Source organism: Silurus meridionalis, chromosome 18 (genome assembly GCF_014805685.1).
Source record: "Silurus meridionalis isolate SWU-2019-XX chromosome 18, ASM1480568v1, whole genome shotgun sequence".
NCBI classification, from domain to species: Eukaryota; Metazoa; Chordata; class Actinopteri; order Siluriformes; family Siluridae; genus Silurus; species Silurus meridionalis.
In genome coordinates, this window is record NC_060901.1 from 27,149,140 (window position 1) to 27,170,744 (window position 21,605).

The following is a 21,605-nucleotide window of genomic DNA, read 5'->3' on the forward strand; positions in this document are numbered from 1 at the left end:
AGCTTCACACACCATCTAACATCCTCGTTCTCTCTCTGGCTGTGTCGGATTTCTTCATTGGCACTTTAGTGATGCTTCCAATGTTAATCTGGATTATTGAGTCCTGCTGGATTTTTAACCAAGTTTTCTGCATCAGCTATTTTTTAATTACAGGTTTCTTAATGAACTTTTCTATCTATAATATCACTCTGATCTCTGTGGATCGCTATTTGGTGCTCTCGCACCCCTTTCTCTACACAATCACCATCTCCACAAGGACTATGATCATTGTAGTGTCTTTTAACTGCTGCATAAACCTGATGTATAGCACAATGTTCTTTTACTTTAATGGACAATTTAATGATTATATAATGTGTCCTGGAGAGTGTATTTCCCTTCTAAATGAGGTTTGTTTTATAATTGATCTTGTTGTATCTTTTATATTTCCATTTTCTGTCATAATCATATTGTACAGTCGGGTTTTTCTGATCGCTAAGAAACACGCCACTGCTATCAGAGAGCTTAATAATCACACACGACCTCAAACACAGAAAATCACCTCCCACTCCATGAAATCTGAGAGAAAAGCAGCCAAAGTCCTCGGCATTTTAGTGGCCTTGTTTATTGTGTGTTTACTTCCTTGTTACATTTACAGTTTATTAGGTGGTGTTACTGCAATACAGGCTAAAACTGTTCATGAAATAATGATTGTGTTCTTTCTCAATTCCACCATCAATCCATTTATTTACGCCCTGTTTTACCCGTGGTTTAGGAAGTGCTGTAAAATAATTATAACTCTGCAAATATTCCAAACAGACTCTTCATTAATCAATGTGATTTCATAAAAAGCATTTTTTCACTCTTTTTCCCGATTTTTAAAAATATCGATACTCACAGAGGTTATGTTCGATGACCCCTCGCAAGAAACAAAAAATGGCGAAGTTTTGACTCTCCTTTTATTGGTTCATTTTTCAAGGGGAATTTGAGTACTGTACTGTTAACTCAACAAAAATTGTTAATTACTTGTCATAAATATTTTATTTACTACTTTAAATAAATAATACAATAATAAAATAGTTTTGCAAACATTTTTATGTAATTTATTAGTACAAACTGTTTTGAAATGTTACTTTGAACTTTTGAGCCATTATCAGATTTTTCACGAGTTACTCTTTGTCTGGTTCCAAATGAAAAGTCGCGAACTATTGAGGTCAGGAGTGTCAAGTCTGCGAGTATCAAGGTTCCACTGTATTACAATTATATTATAACGTAAACTTTTGTACAAGTCAAACCACCAATATGACCCATCCTATACTGTAATATCAGATGAGTAATTTTCCATAGATTATTATATATTATACAATCTAATATATTGGTATTGTATGAGGAAGTCTGGTGTGTCAGAGAAGTATGTGAGGGTGGTGCAGGACATGTATGAGGACAGTGTGACAGCGGTGAAGTGTGCAGTAGGAACGACAGCCTGGTTCAAGGTGGAGGCTGGACTGCATTAAGAATCGGCTCTGAGCCCTTTCCTGTTTGCAGTGGTGATGGAAAGGTTGACGGACGAGGTCAAACAGGAGTCTCTGTGGACCTGAGATGTTGTATGGTTTTGAGACAGTGGCATTTACTAAAAGACAGGAGGTGGAGCTGGATGTAGCAGAGCTGAGGATATTGAGATGTTCATTTGGAGTGGTGACGATAGACAGGATTAGAAACGAGGGACAGCGCATGTAGGACATTTTATGGACAAAGTAAGAGAGGCCCAATTGAGATGGTTTGGACATGTGCAGAGGAGGGACATGGGGTATATCGGTAGGAGAATGCTGAGGATGGAGACACCAGGAAGGAGGAAAAGAGGAAGACCAAGGGGGAGGTTTATGGATGTGGTGAGGAAAGACATGCAGGTAGTTGGTTTATAAGAGGCAGATGTAGAGGACAGGGGGTATGGAGACAGATGATCCGCTGTGGAGACACATAATAGGAGCAGCCAGAAGAAGAAGATGATACAATCTAATATGCATTATGCTGATAAGGGATGGTTCAATTTGAAAGTAAATAATAAACACATTCTAATACATCTTATGCCAATAACAAATTTACATCTGAGTATCAAATCCAACTTGTTCCACAATAGTCATTTTTTGCTTGTCATTTCTTATACATATGATGATATTATTTCAATGTAGTTCACCATTTCAATGCATCTTAAGTGGAATACCTGTTGTAGACACATTTATGAGACAAAGAGGTATTAGTAAATTATACATATGTTTCGCTGTTCAGATAGGGAGCCTGTTAACTAAAACTATAAACAAGTCCCAGGATGGAACTCTTGCTGGACAGAAAGGCACCAGCCATTAGATACCTGGACCTGCACATAAAAAAAAAAAAGACCAACAGACTGTCAATAGGTGCATATTCAGTGGAAATTTTTGCTATAACCTTAAGCAATATAGGGCCTGCCATCTAGGCAGTGGACTGGATTAAACCACCACTGTGAGCACCAAGATACAAACAGCAACCATTTCGAAGCATTTTGCCTCTTGGTAGAGGGGGAGGCCTAGTGTTAAGAAGGGTGTTCAAAACCTATATTCGAAGACCAGGGTCTAGACTTTGGCCTGTTCAGCGGCCACACCCAAAGTTTTCAAACAGGTGTTGCTGACCTGACTTTGGGTGCAGTCTCTACTTACTGGGCCTCAGCCCGTGTCTCAAAAAATAAGTCTATTTCTACATTGAGCAGCCCAGAGATGTAGACTTGTGTGTCATCTATATCAGACCTAGATACCATCTCGGCACTTTTCTGTGGGTTGAGTATGAGTCCACAGGGTTTAGTTTGGTGACAATAATGTCTTGGTGCTCTACAACTAGCCAGTGATTAAGGATTTTAGCCCCTGGTTAAAGTTGCAACAGAGCCAGGGCTGTCTCCATGCACCTTATACAGGCCTGAGGTCACAAGGGTTAGTCGAAGAGAAGAACTCTGCATGATTCAATTCAAAAGGAGAAACCTGGAAGAAGTTGTCACACTGCCAGGTGGTGGAAGAGAAGTGCAGGCTGGTAGCCATGACCAAGCATGCTGTCTTGGGCCAAAGATGACATGGGGCATTGGTCAGGGCGTTGCAATGCCTAGGCAGCAGGGACTAGCTGCCCTGAAACACACCTATGTCATCTTTATAAGACAAAATAAATGTCAGGACAGGATGCAGAATGTAAGGAGCTGATAACATCCAGCCTGTATCAGGATTTGAAGGGGCTCTAGTCAAGTTTCTTAACCTTTTTTTCTCTTCTTTGTTAATCTCATTAGCACTGAATTTAATTAAGTTCCCCTTTTGTGTCAGTTTTTGTTGGTTTGTTGATGTGTTGTGACTTGATTTGATGTGACAGGAATTTACTTTTAGGCACATGTAGTCAGATGTTAGACAGGCACTTGCAATCGCAAACCTTAAGACAAAATGTATTTACAGTCAAACAGTGCCTGACATTCTTTTTTTCAAAACAATGTATGACATCATATGTATTATGCTGTCACTCAAAATCAAGGGGTGTGAACAATTTTTTACATTATAAAAGCACCAGAGCTCTATGAACCATTGGTCATTTAATGGTGACCTTTTACAGTTTAGGATTAACAGTATAAGGTGTGTTTTTTAATTCTTTAACATCAATTCAATACTGTATTCATGAACGTGACGGAGTTGAATCTCTCGGATCGCTGTGAGCATTTCTCCTGTCCAGAGAGATCTGTATCTCCTGCAGTTTATATCTTACTGTACGTGTGTTCAGCTGCTGTGGTTCTTCTAACAGTGTGTGGAAATCTGCTCGTCATCATCTCTGTTCTTCACTTCAAGCAGCTTCACACGCTGACCAACATGCTCGTGCTCTCTCTGGCTGTGTCGGATTTCCTCGTCGGTGCTTTACTGATGCTTCCAATGTTAATCTGGGCGATCGAGTCATGCTGGATTTTTGGGGAATTTTTCTGCATCAGCTTTTTATTTATTACTAGTTTCATCATGATCTTTTCCATCTATAACGTTTCTCTGATCGCTGTGGATCGCTATTTCGCGCTCTCACACCCCTTTTTCTACACAAACACAATCTCCACAAAGACTATGATCATTGTAGTTTCTTCTAACTGCTGTGTGAGCCTGACGTATATCACAACATTTTATTCTTTTAACAGAACCTTGTTAAGTTCTGTACTGTGTCCTGGAGAGTGCATTTATATGGTGGACGAGGTTTGGTCTGTAATAGATCTTGTAATAACATTTATATTTCCACTTTCTGTCATAATCATATTGTACAGTCGGGTTTTTCTGATCGCTAAGAAACACGCCACTGCTATCAGAGAGCTTAATAATCACACACGACCTCAAACACAGAAAATCACCTCCCACTCCATGAAATCTGAGAGAAAAGCAGCCAAAGTCCTCGGTGTTTTAGTGTCCGTGTTTCTGGCGTGTTTACTTCCGTATTTTATTTACAGTTTATTAGGTGACGTTATTGAACTGGAGGCAGACACTGTTCGTAAAGTAATCCTTGTGATTTATCTAAACTCCTCCATTAATCCATTTATCTACGCTCTGTTTTACCCGTGGTTCAGGAGATGCATTAAATTAATTATAACTCTGCAGATATTACAAAGAGACTCAATGTTAATCAATGTTCTTATTTAATCGCATTTTCTCCTTCACCTGATGTTCCCAATTGTATCGCAATTATAATATGATTTCACCTTCTGTAACAAGTCGAACCATCAATATGACCCAAAATGTACCGTAATATATTAAAAAAGAGGAATATTTTATTTATTATTGTCTATTAAACAATATAATCAAAATACACATTATATTAATGAGGAAATCTTAAATTCAAGGCAAAACAATAAACGAATACGAATGCACTCTTTAAGAGAAATGAATGACCAACATAATTTTTGTGAATTCACATGTCTACACTGTTCCACAGATATCTAGGAATACTGAAGCATTTTTGAATCATGATTTGAAATCCTTGTATTATAACTGAGATTAATGAACAGGGAAACAAATTCATTGCACCCCCATCTGTAGAACTGGTATTTTCTACATATAATAATAATCAGAAATCCACTGTGATGTTGTTGTTTGTTCATTTTGCTCGTTTGGGGGGTTGAATTTATCGGTAATGTATTATGTGTTAGCGGCCGGAGCCCCTTTAAGAAGGTAGTGGATGGAGGTAAGACGTGACTGGATCCCCTTTAGAGAGGTAGTGGATGGAGGTAAGTCATGTGACCGGAGCTCCTTTAAGAAGGTAGTGGATGGAGGTAAGTCATGTGACTGGAGCTCCTTTAAGAAGGTAGTGGATGGAGGTAAGTCATGTGACCGGAGCTCCTTTAAGAAGGTAGTGGATGGAGGTAAGTCATGTGACTGGAGCTCCTTTAAGAAGGTAGTGGATGGAGGTAAGTCATGTGACCGGAGCTCCTTTAAGAAGGTAGTGGATGGAGGTAAGTCATGTGACTGGAGCTCCTTTAAGAAGGTAGTGGATGGAGGTAAGTCATGTGACCGAGGCATCATGACCTGCATCAAGAGTGAGTCATGTGGAGGAGAAAATCTGGTAATTTTCCAAAATAAAACCGTTCAGAATCAGATCATAAATAAAACAGAAATTATGTAAGTTATGTATTCTTTCTGTGCGGCCCGGTAACAAATGACCCACGGACCGATCCGCAGCCCAGGGGTTGGGGACCACTGCTCTAGGTCTCATCATAAGCCCGTGCAAGAACAAAATTGTAATCCACAGATGAGCTAATGTCCACATGTCATAAAGATACATCACCATTTCTCAGGGGGAAAAAAATAAAAGTGTATATTTGCATGCAAGATAATTATTCTATACAATCTATATTTTAACTATATTTCTTTTTTTTTTTTTTTTTAATCTAGAAAAGCCCTGAGGCTGATAATCGTATTTATTATTAATATGGTTTATTAGATCCAGTAATGTGATCTGTGCACAGAAAAGATGAAGTGTACAGTGGCTTCTAGGATACAATTTGTGCTCTAAGTTGTGTAATTGGCACTAGAATGAATTTTCCACTAAAGTCTGAGTACATGTATACTTGTGACTTGTGACATTAACACCAAGGAAACAAAATCTGTCCATTCTATTCAGGGTAAACATAAAGAGTCACCTTCACATGGCCCTGAGACATCTGGACAACAAAAAAGGATATTATGGTGTAAAATGCTGAGCCGTGTTTTTTTTTTCCGGTGTCCAGATGTCTGACTTGTGGATAGTCAAAGTGCTGTGCTTCTGTTCCTCTTGTTTCAGACAGCACTGCCCTCTGCTGGCCATCTGAAATATACACTTTACCTTCTGAGCTAAAAGTCACTGCAAGGCTTAGATAGGAGAGATGGCTTGGCCCTTTTTCAAGATGCCCACCAGAAGCTGAATGCATTTTTTTTTTCAACCACAGGCATTGCAGAGAAGCCCCGCTGAAATAAAAAAAATCTGATATTACAGGGTTTGATGTAAGAACTCAAAAACTAATTATTAAAAAAAGGCAAGTTGAATATGAGACCTTCAGGCCAATCTATAGAAAGCCTTTCAGTGCCATGCATGATCAATCAGCTCTTCAATTCTCGATAATCAGAACAGCAAGAGAGAAATTCACATTCAGGTCAGAAGGAATCACAGACTGAACTTCTGAGCCTGAAAGGAAAAACACGAGCATGACTTCCACAAGCTCAACCTGCAAACCTCAGGATCTCAATTTGCCCTCTGCCTCAGAAGACACAAAACCTGAGCAAAATGTATACACAAATGTGAATACATATCCAAATATAATTCTCTAAACATTACCTACTATATCTTTTTTGTTAAACAAGGTATGACATCACCTGTATTGTGCTGTCCCTCAAAATCTGGGGGTGTAACCACCTACTATACTATAAAAGCAATCAAGCTGCTTGATGTTTAAGTTATTCATTGTGACTTTTTACAGTATACCAGTGATTTTTTTTTTTAACTGTGTAAATATTAAATAGGTTTCAATTCATGAATGTGACGGAGTTGAATCTCTCGGATCGCTGTGAGCATTTCTCCTGTCCAGAGAGATCTGGATCTCCTGCAGTTTATATCTTACTGTACGTGTGTTCAGCTGCTGTGGTTCTTCTAACAGTGTGTGGAAATCTGCTCGTCATCATTTCTGTTCTTCACTTCAAGCAGCTTCACACACCCTCCAACACACTCATGGTGGCTCTGGCTGTATCAGATTCCTTTATTGGTGTATTTGTGATGCCTCCAATGTTCATTTGGATAATTGAATCATGCTGGATTTTAGGGAAAGGTTTCTGCATTAGTTTTGGTCTGATAAGTGGTTTTCTCATGACTTTTTCCATCTATAATATTGCTCTGATTGCTGTGGATCGCTATTTGGCGCTCTCACACCCCTTCTTCTACACTAACACCATCTCTAGGTGGACAATGAGCCTCGTGGCTTCTTCTAATTTCTGTGTCTGTCTGATGTATATTTTAACTTTTTGTTTTACTAATGAAGGCTTTATAAACTCTGTAATATGTCCTGGGGAGTGTGTTTACTTTCTGAATGAGGTTTGGTCTTTAATTGATCTTGTTGTATCATTTATATTTCCACTTTCTGTCATAATCATATTGTACAGTCGGGTTTTTCTGATCGCTAAGAAACACGCCACTGCTATCAGAGAGCTTAATAATCACACACGACCTCAAACACAGAAAATCACCTCCCACTCCATGAAATCTGAGAGAAAAGCAGCCAAAGTCCTCGGCATTTTAGTGTCCGTGTTTCTAATTTGTTTATTTCCAAATTTTATTTACAGTTTATTAGGTGACGTTATTAAACTACAGACAGAAACCTTTCAAATAGTCACTATTGTACTTTATCTTAATTCCACCATTAATCCATTTATTTACGCTCTGTTTTATCCGTGGTTTAGGAGGTGCACTAAATTAATTATAACTCTGCAAATATTTCGAACAGACTCTGCAATAATCAATGTGCTTTCATGAAACATTGTGTTTCTTCTCTTACTAATGATGTGCCTGAATACTGCTATTGTATTACATGCCATTTGTACATTGATACACAATATAAGGGAATCTATAAGTAATGTGAATCGCTATTCTAATTTATTGTAATATGCAATATCCTGTGTAGAAACATACAGAAGACAATTGATTATATATTATTTTTCGATTTTAATCAACAATAAATAGCGATCAGATTTTCATTTGAATTTAGAATTGTATTACATTTTAGATCTATTTCACATTAAAAGTGATCAATTGTGGGATGCAATGAGGTCCAGCACACTGATAAACCGAGAGAGCAGGAATAGAATATAGAATAGGCATACGAATAAAATTCCTTTCATATAAAAATGGCAAAAAAAAAAAATTTAAATCTCCTGCAGAACCACATACACTGTAAATGAGATTTTATTTATAACTATATCTATAAGAAGCCTTAATTCATCACATATATGTTACAGCATAGTGAAATGCTTCCTATTTATCCTAACTTTTTATTAAGCTGTGCTCAGATGAGAGGATTTTCCATGAAACTGTAACTAAGCCGCAGATTAGGGTAATGGTTTTGCTCAAGGGCCCAACAGTTGCAGCCTGGTGGTGTCCTAACCTTTTCATTTTATTCCATGTTTACATTGTCAAACAAGGCAATATGACAAGTGTGAATGCAGAGGATGTGGATGTCCTGGAGTTTCAAAAGAACCAGAGCTGCATCCACATACTTTGTGAAGATACGGGGTGAGAGGGCTACAAAAAAAACAAAAGAAGCCGATACTGTTAAACTTCGACCGCAAAAGCGAACCTCAGGAACTTTTTGTGAGCAGGAAGGATGGATACATAAATGTATGCATCCGTTAGATCTACTGTGACAAACCAGTCTGAAGCACGACCTGCTTGTGGGTTACGTGAACCTGTTCATCTGACGTAAATCTAGGACAGGACGCAACCCACCATTCTTTTTGGGAACTATGAAGTACCAGCTGTAGATCCCAGACTCTCTGTCTGATGGAGGGACCACCTCTATGGCCTCCTTCCCAAGAAGACTGTGTACATCTCGTTCCAAGATCAGAGCCTGCTAGGTCCCCACCAGAGTGGGACGAACCCCATCGAATCGGGGCGGTCGAGTCCCGAACTAAATCAAATTGCCCCGCTCTAGAGTGCGCAGGACCCACTGAGACACATCTGTCAGAGCTTCCCAGGTTTCCAGGTAGTCCCTTAAGGGCATCAGTCTCGCAACACTGACCTCTGGTATGCCTAGAGCCGGGACAACGCCCTGATGCGGCTCTAGGAGCCTCAAAGGAGGTGGCGAGTTCTCCTGGACCACTACAAGGCCGGGTGGAACCCAAGGAGGATGCTCACTGGAGCTGGATGTGCCCTGAAGCACATTTTGTGGCAGGGTTAACGGACCAGGTCACTAAGGGGGCTGGGACAGGGCAGGCACAGAGTAATGCGGTGCAGTGCAACCATATACAGTCAAATCCCCAGAACATCCTAAATCAGGACCTTTTGGTTTAAGCCCTTGTATTGAAAATGACGGTTCTCAGGGTGCCGCGCAGGATCCATGACCGGTGGAGTGCGCGACTCTCCATTTCTCAGCCTCCCGACGGGAGGTGCTGGGTAGATCGCCCGGCAAACGGTCTTAGCGGTGGCTCTGAGAGCCAGGTCCGCCGTACGCTGGAGCTCTTGAAACTGGCCGCCCGAGGCATCTCCCACATCCAGCTCCAGCAGCAGGTCAGCCTCATACACCTGCAACACCACCATATTGCTGCAGGCCCTCGTCACAGGAGGAAGAAACCGCTAAAAGGTGTGCTTCCAAACCTTGCGAACGAGTGCTAGACCGAGCAGGTGAAGTTGGAGATAAGGACAAGCACATCTTGAAACCCTCTACACCCAAACCAAGAAATCAAGAACTGCCACGCCGCTCTGCCTCGGCAAGAGCGGGGCCAGAACTGCGAAGAGTGAGGGAACCCTCCTCAAAGAGAGCCCAACGGGAGCGAAGCGATCGCATGTCCTTGTGTTTTATAGTTTCCTGGTTGTGACTTCACCCCGCCAGTGACACCGGCATCCAATTTAATTTATTACAAACATTATTTCAGTTCCCAAAGCGATGCAATGCAGCTCGAATTTCTGAAAGGGATTTGCTAAATTGCTCAACCTTCTTCTTCGTCTTTTGGCTGCTCCCATTAGGGGTCTCCACAGTGGATCATCCATCTCAATACCCTCCTGTCCTCTACATCTGCCTATAGAAAGCTTTTTCACACCATGCATGATCAAGCAGCTTTTTAATTCTTAATAATCAGAACAGCAAGAGAGATATTCACATTCAGGTCAAAAGGAATCACAGACTGAACTTCTGAGCCTGAAAGAAAATCGATACATGCAAACACAAGTGGCTGTGCATGACTTCATGCTGTAATGCTTCCACAAGCTCAACCTGCAAACCCCAGGATCTCAATTTGCCCTCTGCCTCAGAAGACACAAAACCTGAGCAAAATGTATACACAAATGTGAATAAATAACCGAATATAATTCTCTAAACATTACCTACTATATCTTTTTGTCAAACAAGGTATGACATCACCTGTATTGTGCTGTCCCTCAAAAGCTGTGAGCATTTCTCCTGTCCAGAGAGATCTGTATCTCCTGCAGTTTATATCTTACTGTACGTGTGTTCAGCTGCTGTGGTTCTTCTAACAGTGTGTGGAAATCTGCTCGTCATCATTTCTGTTTTTCACTTCAAGCAGCTTCACACTTCGACCAACATGCTCGTGCTCTCTCTGGCTTTGTCGGATTTCCTCGTTGGCACTTTAGTGATGCCGTCAATGTTAATCTGGATTATTGAGTCATGCTGGATTTTTGGGAGAATTTTCTGCACAAGCTTTTTGTTGATTGGTGGTTTTCTCACAAGCTTATCCATCTATAATGTCGCTCTGATCGCCGTGGATCGCTATTTCGCTCTCTCACACCCCTTTCTCTACACAAATATCATCTGTAAGAGGACTATGTACACTGTAGTTTTTTCTAACTGGTGTGTGTGTCTGGTGTATAACACAGCATTCTGTTATTTTAATGGAACCTTCATGAATTATGTCATGTGTCCTAGAGAGTGTTTTTATTTCTTGAGGGATATTTCATCTCTAATAGATCTTGTAGTAACATTTATATTTCCACTTTCTGTCATAATCATATTGTACAGTCGGGTTTTTCTGATCGCTAAGAAACACGCCACTGCTATCAGAGAGCTTAATAATCACACACGACCTCAAACACAGAAAATCACCTCCCACTCCATGAAATCTGAGAGAAAAGCAGCCAAAGTCCTCGGCATTTTAGTGTCCGTGTTTCTGCTCTGTTTACTTCCGTATTTTATTTATAGTTTATTAGGTGACGTTATTGAACTGCAGACAGAAACCCTTAAAAAATTCTTGCTTGGGTTCTGTCTTAATTCCTCTATTAATCCGGTTATTTACGCTCTGTTTTATCCGTGGTTTAGGAGGTGCATTAAATTAATTATAACTCTGCAGATATTCCAAACAGACTCTGCATTTAACAATGTGCTTTAAATTTTGTTCACTAAAGATGTAACCACAATTTCTTTACATTATATAGAATTTAAGTTTCTGAAACTAGAATAATTTAGGACTGTACTATATTTGTTTAAACATTTGCTGTTGTATAAAATGGAATACAAATATGTATTATATTGATGGTGGGCATTTACTTTTTTTTTTTACAGAAGCAGAAAATTAAAGATTTAAATGCAAAAAAACTTCAAACGTATAAGAGTTATATCCATGTTATATGGATTTACATACGGTACAAGTTACCTTATATAATGTATGTAATGTATGTTATGCTCTCATGTATTTGAGAAAATGGGAGGTTCTTTAAAACTCTATGTTGCATACAGAATATAAAAAACGTTCGGCTTCTCTCATTAGGGGTCGCCACAGCGGACCATCCGCATGTTTGATTTGATTAGTTTTTACGCTGGATGCCCTTCCTAATGCAAACCTTCTCATTTATCCGGGCTTGGGACCGGCACTAAGAGTGGCTGGGGTTGGTTCCCTGACCGGGGATCGAACCCGGGCTGCATCGGTGAGAGCGCCGCATCCTAACCACTAGACCACCGGTGAATTGCATACAGAACATACAGTGGAAAAAGGTTTAACAAAGCAAATTGCTTAAAGAAAAAAATCTTTATTTATGACTATATTTATTGAATGCACACCACAAGACTTTGAATAGGCAGAAGATGGTGAATGAAAAACTGACTTGTCCAAGATCTGGGAAACATTTAGCATGCACAGCATGTGCTCTAACCAATATAACCAAGCAAGATGCATCCCCATGATCCACAGTTATTTCTCCTGAATAGTTTATGGCTCCAAAATTGAAGCAATAACCAACAGTCTGGTAGCTACCATTTAAACAAAACCTGGCTTCAAACACACAATTGTAATAAATGGCACCATAATGTTCCATTTAAAATTCCATTTATAATGCATATTTACATGACATGTAGACAATACATTGGCAAAAAAATCTAAAAAACATTGACAACTCAATAAAACTACAAAGCTAAAAAATGCAATCAAATTCTGCTTTGTTTGTAAGTGCCATGTAATGAAGCAATAAGCAGATGGAAGTGATACTCTTTACATGTCCAGAGGTTAAAGTGATATTTTTCATCAGGAAAAAATAAGGGGCCAACATTCTCTCTGACACAACATGCTCCACAAAGCGATGAGTGGGTGACATTTCCTAGCACTAGACATGGCAAGTGGGAGGAGCAGCAAACTAATCAATGAAAGGGAGTGTCCTCAGTCAAGTTCTCAGACGAGCAGAAAAGCTGACCAATGTCCTTAGCCAAGCCAGGAGGCATAGTGGCATCCAAGGTGGGGTAAGTAGGCCCATCATGCCCATGATTAGGCCAGAATCTCTATTGTGTCCTCTGCATTGCAGTGAAACAGACCTACATCTTTAGCAGGGCAGGAAACCAGAGCAAGGCAAATAAGCAGAGAGATGTCCTTCACAATGTGACCTCTTTAGCAGGGCTGTGAGGCAGAGCAACATCCTCACCAGAGCAGTGTCCTGGGGCAGGGAAGAAAAATGGCATTCATAGCATGATAAGTAGGGAGAGATTATGCCCTGCATAGCAAGCTAATAAAGTCCTCAGTAGAGTAGGGTGACAGAGTAAGTTTTAAAGTGGGAGAGAGTGTTTTAGTTACAGCTCCAGCCAGGATAGGAGTCTGCTTTTAGATAAATTTCCTCAAGGTGTGGCCTGATTTCAGGCCTAGAGTTCTAGATTGCATTGAACAGTTAAGATGCCTCAGACCAATCCACTACTTCTGGGATCTAGTTGGCCTGCGTTTCAGTGTTAGTTTAGAGGATTGTGTGCAAATAGGTCCTTCTTGGAATTGTAATCAAGGACATTTGGAAACCATGTCAACAGCTTAAACACTGTTGTTACATTCCATAAACCATTCTGAAACGTTTGTTTTTTTTCTCAGTATGGCATGGTACATTTATCCCACCAAAAAATAGGGACTGGCCAAGTCTAAAATGCAGCTCCTATAAAGTGGTGTGATCTACAACAAAATTACGTACTTGTACTTGTAAGTGGTACTTGTCTAAGTAACATCCAGATAACCCATATCTTTACACTGCTGGTTTGCCTTCATCATAAAGTGCATCCTAATGGCATTTCATGTCTAAGGTGACATTGAGTCGTTTCTACAACATTTGGCAACAAAGCTAGGATGAGGTTTTGTACAGTGAAATGTATATTATTGCATTAAAGTATAACCGGAATTGCTAGTAACGACTAGGTTTGCTGTTTCCATGAGACATGATGTCACATGTACCATGAGGCGTTCAAACCATCATCGCAGGTGACACAAACACTGTATGTCTCCATGGTTACAGAAGTTTGAGTTAAGGTCTATTTAGAGTGCCGTATTTCTATCCATGCAACTCATATTCGACTTTCCCAACCCACTTTGTGATCTCAAAGGGCCCTTGCCACTATTTTATAGCTAGGACTGTTTTCTTAAGTCCATTGAGAAATTAAAATTTGTGTTTACTATTAGAATGTTAAAACTCCCAGGTTTCATGGATGATGTTAAGCACACCATGTGAAATTACCGCTTGGTTTTATTAACCACTGATTACTCGTATATAGTTGAAGGCTTGTCCGAGGGTTTCATTTCGTGTCTGCACTGGAGGAAAATCCATGTCTGCCTGACATGGAGCTGATATCAGATCATCCCCAGCAACACCTCCCCTGCCATCGCAACACACATCCCACATCACTTAATACTAATGCAAGGCCCATCCAAGCTTTCCTATGAACACCTGATATGCTGCCAGATGGTCTTTGGCCAGCTGCACTACCTGATCCAATGACACTGGATGCTGGCACTGAACTCACTCATATGCTAGTAATAAATTGATGAGTTGGCAAAAACAACTAGGATTGTGTTGGTCCTACAAGACATGACGTCATACAGTATGTATCATGCCGTCATTCAAACAAAGAGGCATGGTCATATTCATAAACTATAAAAAGCACCAGAACTGTTTGGACCATAAGTCATTTTTTCTGTTTTTAAAGATTGCTGTGTTCATGAACGTGACGGAGTTGAATCTCTCTGATATCTGTGAGCATTTCTCCTGTCCAGAGAGATCTGTATCTCCTGCAGTTTATATCTTACTGTACGTGTGTTCAGCTGCTGTGGTTCTTCTAACAGTGTGTGGAAATATGATCGTCATCATCTCTGTTCTTCACTTCAGGCAGCTTCACACACCGACCAACATGCTCGTGCTCTCTCTGGCCGTGTCGGATTTCCTCATTGGTGCTTTTCTCATGCCATTCATGTTCATCTGGACGATCGAGTTGTGTTGGATTTTTGGGAGAGTTTTCTGCACTGTTTTTACATTGTTTGGTGGTCTCCTCATGATCTTGTCCATCTATAATATCGCTCTGATTGCTGTGGATCGCTATTTGGCGCTCTCACATCCATTTCTCTACACAAACATTATCTCTAGAAGGACCATAAGCAATGTGGTTTATTCTAACTGGTGTTTGTGTCTGGTGTTTGTCATAACAATGTTTTATTTGAGTGGAAACTTCATGGGTTTTGTGATGTGTCCTGGAGAATGCATTTTTGTTGTGAATGAGGTTTGGTCTGTAATCGATCTCGTTTTATCATTTATATTTCCACTTTCTGTCATAATCATATTGTACAGTCGGGTTTTTCTGATCGCTAAGAAACACGCCACTGCTATCAGAGAGCTTAATAATCACACACGAGCTCAAACACAGAAAATCACCTCCCACTCCATGAAATCTGAGAGAAAAGCAGCCAAAGTCCTCGGCGTTTTAGTGGCCGTGTTTATCGTGTGTTTACTTCCGTATTTTATTTACATTTTATTAGGGAGTGTTATTGAAGTTCAGGCTGAAACTATTTCTAAAATGACTCTATTACTTTATCTGAATTCCACCATTAATCCATTTATTTACGCTCTGTTTTATCCGTGGTTTAGGAGGTGCATTAAATTAATTGTAACTCTGCAGATATTCCAAACAGACTCCTCATTAATTAACGTTCTTTCATGAAGATATTTTTACATGAATATTGTACATGAAATAAGGTTCGGAAACAAATTGACTATATAAATGAGATTATACTGAATTCTCGTACATAATAGGTTGAAGTAGATTTGCCTTTATATGTAATTGCAACTGCACCCTCCTTCAAACCTGTGATTTTATTGATTAAGACATTGATAATAATTGTCTATAAAAATTGTTATGTAATCATTGTTTGCAACATTTAGATAACAGGAGGGAAAAACAAGTACACCATATAATTCAATATTATTCAGCTTAGCTATAGGATGTAATCGATGTAAATGTGTGCTGTAGGTGTCAGTAATACAAATGTTATTATATATGAGGTAAAATATTTACCAAAAAAAAAATTTAATTAAAATTTCATTACTGCAGACCATTATTATTTAAAAATGTGTATTATTTTATTTTTTGTATCCACATTTTGTGACTTTTGGTTTTTACATTTTTTGAATGTTTACCTGCAATTTACAAAATAAGGCTGCAAAATTCGGATTGTCTGTTGCGACTTCGATTCTGCAAATCAATCTGAATTGATTGTGCAGTTTGAAAATACAGTACAGAATGCCGTGTTCATGAACGTGACGGAGTTGAACCTCTCGGATCGCTGTGAGCATTTCTCCTGTCCAGAGAGATCTGTATCTCCTGCACTTTATATCTTACTGTACGTGTGTTCAGCTGCTGTGGTTCTTCTAACAGTGTGTGGAAATCTGCTCATCATCATCTCTGTTCTTCACTTCAAGCAGCTTCACACTCCGGCCAACATGCTCGTGCTCTCTCTGGCCGTGTCGGATTTCCTCGTCGGGGCTTTTGTGATGCCGTTTATGTTAATCTGGACGGTCGAGTCATGTTGGATTTTTGGGAGAGTTTTCTGCACCTTTTATGTGTTTGTTGGCAGTGTCCTTATAACCCTGTCCTTCTATAATGTTGCCCTGATCTCTGTGGATCGCTATTTGGCGCTCTCAAACCCATTTCTCTACACCAACACCATCTCTAGGAGGACCATGAGCATCGTGGTTTATTTTAACTGGTGTGTTTGTCTGATGTATATCATCACATTTTTTTTTATCTCAATGGGAACTTTATGGATTTTGTAATGTGTCCTGGAGAGTGTATTTAATTTATAAATGAGGTTTGGACTGTAATAGATATTATATATACATTTCTATTTCCACTTTCTGTCATAATCATATTGTACAGTCGGGTTTTTCTGATCGCTAAGAAACACGCCACTGCTATCAGAGAGCTTAATAATCACACACGACCTCAAACACAGAAAATCACCTCCCACTCCATGAAATCTGAGAGAAAAGCAGCCAAAGTCCTCGGTATTTTAGTGGCCGTGTTTCTTGTGTGTTTATTTCCATATTTTATTTGCAGTTTATTAGCTGATGTTGTTGGAATACTGGCAGAAACTATTCATAAAATGTTAATAATGCTTTTTCTCAATTCCACCATTAATCCATTTATTTATGCTCTGTTTTATCCGAGATTATACTGAATTCTCGTATATAATAGGTTCGAGTAGATTTGCCCTTTATATGTAAAGATTGAAAATGAAATTTATTAAATTAAAATCTTTTAAATGACATTTTTGTTATTTCAGATATTTACAGTGCATACTGTGTATCCAGTTCACATTTGGAGAAATACTATCTTTTGATTGGCTATAAACATGAGATGTGCAGTCATAACTGCACCCTCCTTCAAACCTGTGATTTTATTGATTAAGACATTGATAACAATTGTCTATACAAATGTAAATGTAGTCATTGTTTGCAACATTTAGAAAACAGGAGGGAAAAATAAGTACACCATATAATTTAATATTATTCAGCTTAGCTACAGGATGTAATCGATGTAAATGTGTGCTGTAGGTGTTGATAATACAAATTTAAATATATAAGGTAAAATATTTACAAGAAAAATCATTAATTGAAAAATCATTATGTTGAAATGGTAATGCAGACCATTGTTATTAAATATGTATTTATTTTAATTTTTGTATCCACAGTGTGTGACTTTTGGTTATTACATTTTTTGGTTGTTTACTACAAAATAAATCTGTGAAATTTAGATTGACTGTTGCGACTTCAATCCTGCAAATCAAAACACAGCGCTCTCTAAAAGCTGTTACATGAGGACTTTGTGTTAGTTAGTTCTCCAAACAAATTGGTTGCCATATACCCCTCACAGACCACAACTCTGTAATACTAATATCAGCATGCCTACTGTACCACAGATGGTCAACATCAGTTCTGAAGCAGGTTATAACCAGGGCTAATAGGAGCCGATTCTGCTTTTCAGAAATGTTTTAATTAAAGTAAATGGGATGAGCTCAGGAAGGATGCATCTAATGCTAACTTCAACCGGCTTGAAGAATATCATATCATGCTCCACCAAGAACCATTGTCAAGGTGTATGTGCTGCTGAGGACTCGAGACTCTACAGCAGTTCAAATAAATTCATTTTTATTTGTATAGAGCAATGAACAATGAACATTCTCAAAGCAGCTTTACACAGATAATGTGGTGATTAAATGTAAATATGTTCTTTATAAGTAAGTTTGTCCCTGATAAACAAGTCATGGCGACTGTGGCAAGGAAAAACTCCCCGAGATGCATAAGGAAGAAACCTTGAGAGTAAAGAGACAAAACCCTGATCAGAGGCCAATAACAGTCATTTAGCACCTTAACTAGCGCCGTCTCTGTGCTATGATGAGGCTGAAATCCTGACTGATACATTTCATAAATGTTCTTCCTCAGTAGATGTGAGCAGAACTGCTGTGCTACAACCTTTTCTAGAATCTTGGAGATAAAGAGGAGGTTTGATATTGGTCTGTAGTTGGACAGCTGACAGGGTGAAGGTCAGGTTTCTTAATTAGGGGGTTGATACTGCAGATTGAAGGATTTAGGTACAAAACCAGTGCTAATGGAAGAGTTTATTATTTTAAAACAGGTTCAATTCCTTCTGGAATGATCTGTTTGAGGAAACTTGTAGGCAAGGGATCAAGAATGCAGGTTGATTTTGATGAGGAAATTAATAAAATGAAGTCGTTCTCTTGAATAGGAGTAAAACTTTATAATTGATTGTATGTTATAATGACACTACTGTCTACAGGGTTATTTATAAAATAGTTTGGATTTATTTTAATCGTCTGGATTTCTTGCCTGATGTTTTTAACTTTTATTAAAAAAGTTGATGAAATCATTACTACCTATTGATGGTGTGCATGTGAGTGCAGTGCTTTTATTTCCTGTTCATTTTGCTGCAGTACAGAATAAAAATCTAGGATTCTGCTTGTTATTTTCTATGAGGGAGGAGAAATATGCTGATCTAAGAGATTTTCTATAATTTAGGAGATTCTCCTTCCATGCTATTTGAAATACTGTTCATTTAGTTTGATGCCATTTACGTTCTAATTTTCGAGTGGTCTGTTTTAAGGTGTGTGTATGATCATTATACCACTGTGCTGATTTTTTCTCCCTGACCCTTTTGGTCTTAAGGGGAGCTACATCATCTAGAGTGTAACGTAACGTTGTTTCTAGATGTTCAGTGGCCCAGTCGAGCTCTGCGGGGTCTGACGGAGATCTATTTAATATCGAAATTTCTGGAAGATTATTGATAAAACCGCTGCTGTAGCTGACGTGAAAGTACGCTTAACACGGTAACGTGGTGAGGTAGAAATGCAATGACTGAGGCAAATTTTAAACGAGATGAGATAATGGTCTGAAATAGCTTCAGACTGTGGAATTATGACTAAGTTTTTTATTTTTAACCCAAATGTTAACAACAAATCGAGTGTGTGTCTCCACTATGAGTGGGTCCTATAACATTCTGATTAATTCCAACTGAATCTAGAATGGACACAACTGCTGCTCTTAAAGAGTCTTCCTGATTATCAAAATGAATATTAAAGTCACCACTAATTAATGCTTTGTGTAAAGAAGTAGCTAGATTTGTGATGAAATCTGCAAATTCGATCAGAAAATCAGAGTCGGGCCCCTGGGGGTCTATAAATAATAATTAGTGGAATTGAATGACTGGACCTGCTTTCGGACACTGAATATTTTATGTTGGTGTAAAGAACTTCAAATGTTTTACATTTGTGTTTAGTCTTTTGTGTGACGTTTAGATTATTATTATAAATAGCTGTGACTCCGCCTCCTCTGCCATTTAGACGGGGTTGGTGTATGTAACTATACCCAGGAGGACTCGCTTCATTTGATGCTGCATATTCATTCGGTTTAATCCACGTTTCTGTCAAACACATTATATTAAACTATATCAAAAATGCTTAAATTATTTATGAAGCCCACATTATTTTTGGAGCACCACTCAGACATCCAGCAGTTCAGCGACCATAACCTGATGTAGGCTACATCGCCATGTCGCATTGGGATGGGGCCAGAGCATGTTACTGCATGCCTTCGCTAATTTACACACCTCTATAATATTACCCTTAGTAACTCTCTGGCTGTTGATGGCGTATATCATTAGCTCCTGTGTGAAAAACTATCTTAGCGAACCTGTGCTTTCCTAAAAAAAACCTGCTATGTCGGGCGCCCTGGCTCCCGGTATACACATAACCTGTGCTGCTGGTGCCCCTAAAGGTCTAGCTAATTTCACGTGCCTCAGAATGGAGTCTCCTAAAACCAGAAACCACATGTCACACTTCACACACTGAATGCACTGTATGTTCACCATAGCAAAGAAGAAAGAAAGAAAAAAAGAACTGTAAAAAATTTAATAAAAATTTAAACACCGATACAAACAAAATTCCCGGCAACAATCAACAACAGGAAACAGTTGACTAGCTTATTAGAAAACTGCCATCCATATTTTTTTTTAGCAGTTATTTCATTTTTATTCTATTGTAGTTAGGGGACTTTTTATAGGTTAGTATAGTAGATTGAGATTTACACCTAAAGATAATGTATGCAATTTGCATAAAAATTATGATGAATTAAAAGTAAGTACAGTAATAGTCCTGCCGTTCCCATAAGAAATGACCTCCGATGAATCATGCCGTCATTCAAACAAAGGGGCACGGACATTTCCTACACTATAAAAGCACATAAACTCTTCAGGGCACAAGTCATTTGATTGTGCAGTTTGAAAATACAGTACAGAATGCCGTGTTCATGAATGTGACGGAGTTGAATCTCTCGGATCGCTGTGAGCATTTCTCCTGTCCAGAGAGATCTGTATCTCCTGCAGTTTATATCTTACTGTACGTGTGTTCAGCTGCTGTGGTTCTTCTAACAGTGTGTGGAAATCTGCTCGTCATCATCTCTGTTCTTCACTTCAAGCAGCTTCACACTCCGACGAACATGCTGGTGCTTTCACTGGCCGTGTCGGATTTCCTCGTTGGTGCTTTAATAATGCCATTTATGTTAATCTGGATGGTCGAGTCATGTTGGATTTTTGGGAGAGTTTTCTGCACCTTTTTTGTGTTTGTTGGCTGTGTCCTTATAAGCCTGTCCATCTATATTGTTGCTCTGATCTCTGTGGATCGCTGTTTGGCACTCTCAAACCCGTTTTCTACACAAACACAATCACTAGGAGGACCATGAGCATCGTGGTTTATTTTAACTGGTGTGTTTGTCTGATGTATATCATCACATTCTTTTACTTCAATGGAAACTTTATGGACTTAGTAATGTGTCCTGGAGAGTGTATTTACTTTGTAAATGAGATTTGGACTGTAATAGATATTATATTTTCATTTATATTTCCAGTTTCTGTTATAATCATATTGTACAGTCGGGTTTTTCTGATCGCTAAGAAACACGCCACTGCTATCAGAGAGCTTAATAATCACACACGACCTCAAACACAGAAAATCACCTCCCACTCCATGAAATCTGAGAGAAAAGCAGCCAAAGTCCTCGGTATTTTAGTGCGTGTTTCTGTGTGTTTATTTCCGTATTTTATTTGCAGTTTA

At 39.0% G+C, this 21,605-nt stretch overlaps 2 protein-coding genes across 2 annotated transcripts; both read left to right on the forward strand.

Moving 5' to 3' along the window:
* The first annotated feature begins 10,399 nt into the window (after positions 1-10,399).
* Positions 10,400-11,585, forward strand: LOC124401719 (trace amine-associated receptor 13c-like). Its single transcript, XM_046874145.1, has 2 exons — positions 10,400-10,434; positions 10,592-11,585. Exons 1-2 carry the CDS (start codon positions 10,400-10,402, stop codon positions 11,583-11,585), a joined length of 1,029 nt encoding a protein of 342 aa, XP_046730101.1.
* Positions 11,586-14,650: 3,065 nt separating this feature from the next.
* Positions 14,651-15,643, forward strand: LOC124401558 (trace amine-associated receptor 13c-like). Its single transcript, XM_046873952.1, has one exon. It carries the CDS (start codon positions 14,651-14,653, stop codon positions 15,641-15,643), a length of 993 nt encoding a protein of 330 aa, XP_046729908.1.
* Positions 15,644-21,605: the final 5,962 nt, after the last annotated feature.

Excerpts from the sequence above, each read along its gene's own strand:
- LOC124401719 (XM_046874145.1), top strand. The coding sequence starts at position 10,400 with ATGCAAACACAAGTGGCTGTGCATGACTTCATGCT. Across the intron at positions 10,435-10,591 it reads GCTGTGCATGACTTCATGCT|GTATGACATCACCTGTATTG; the intron begins GTAATGCTTCCA and ends TTGTCAAACAAG.
- LOC124401558 (XM_046873952.1), top strand. The coding sequence starts at position 14,651 with ATGAACGTGACGGAGTTGAATCTCTCTGATATCTGTGAGCATTTCTCC.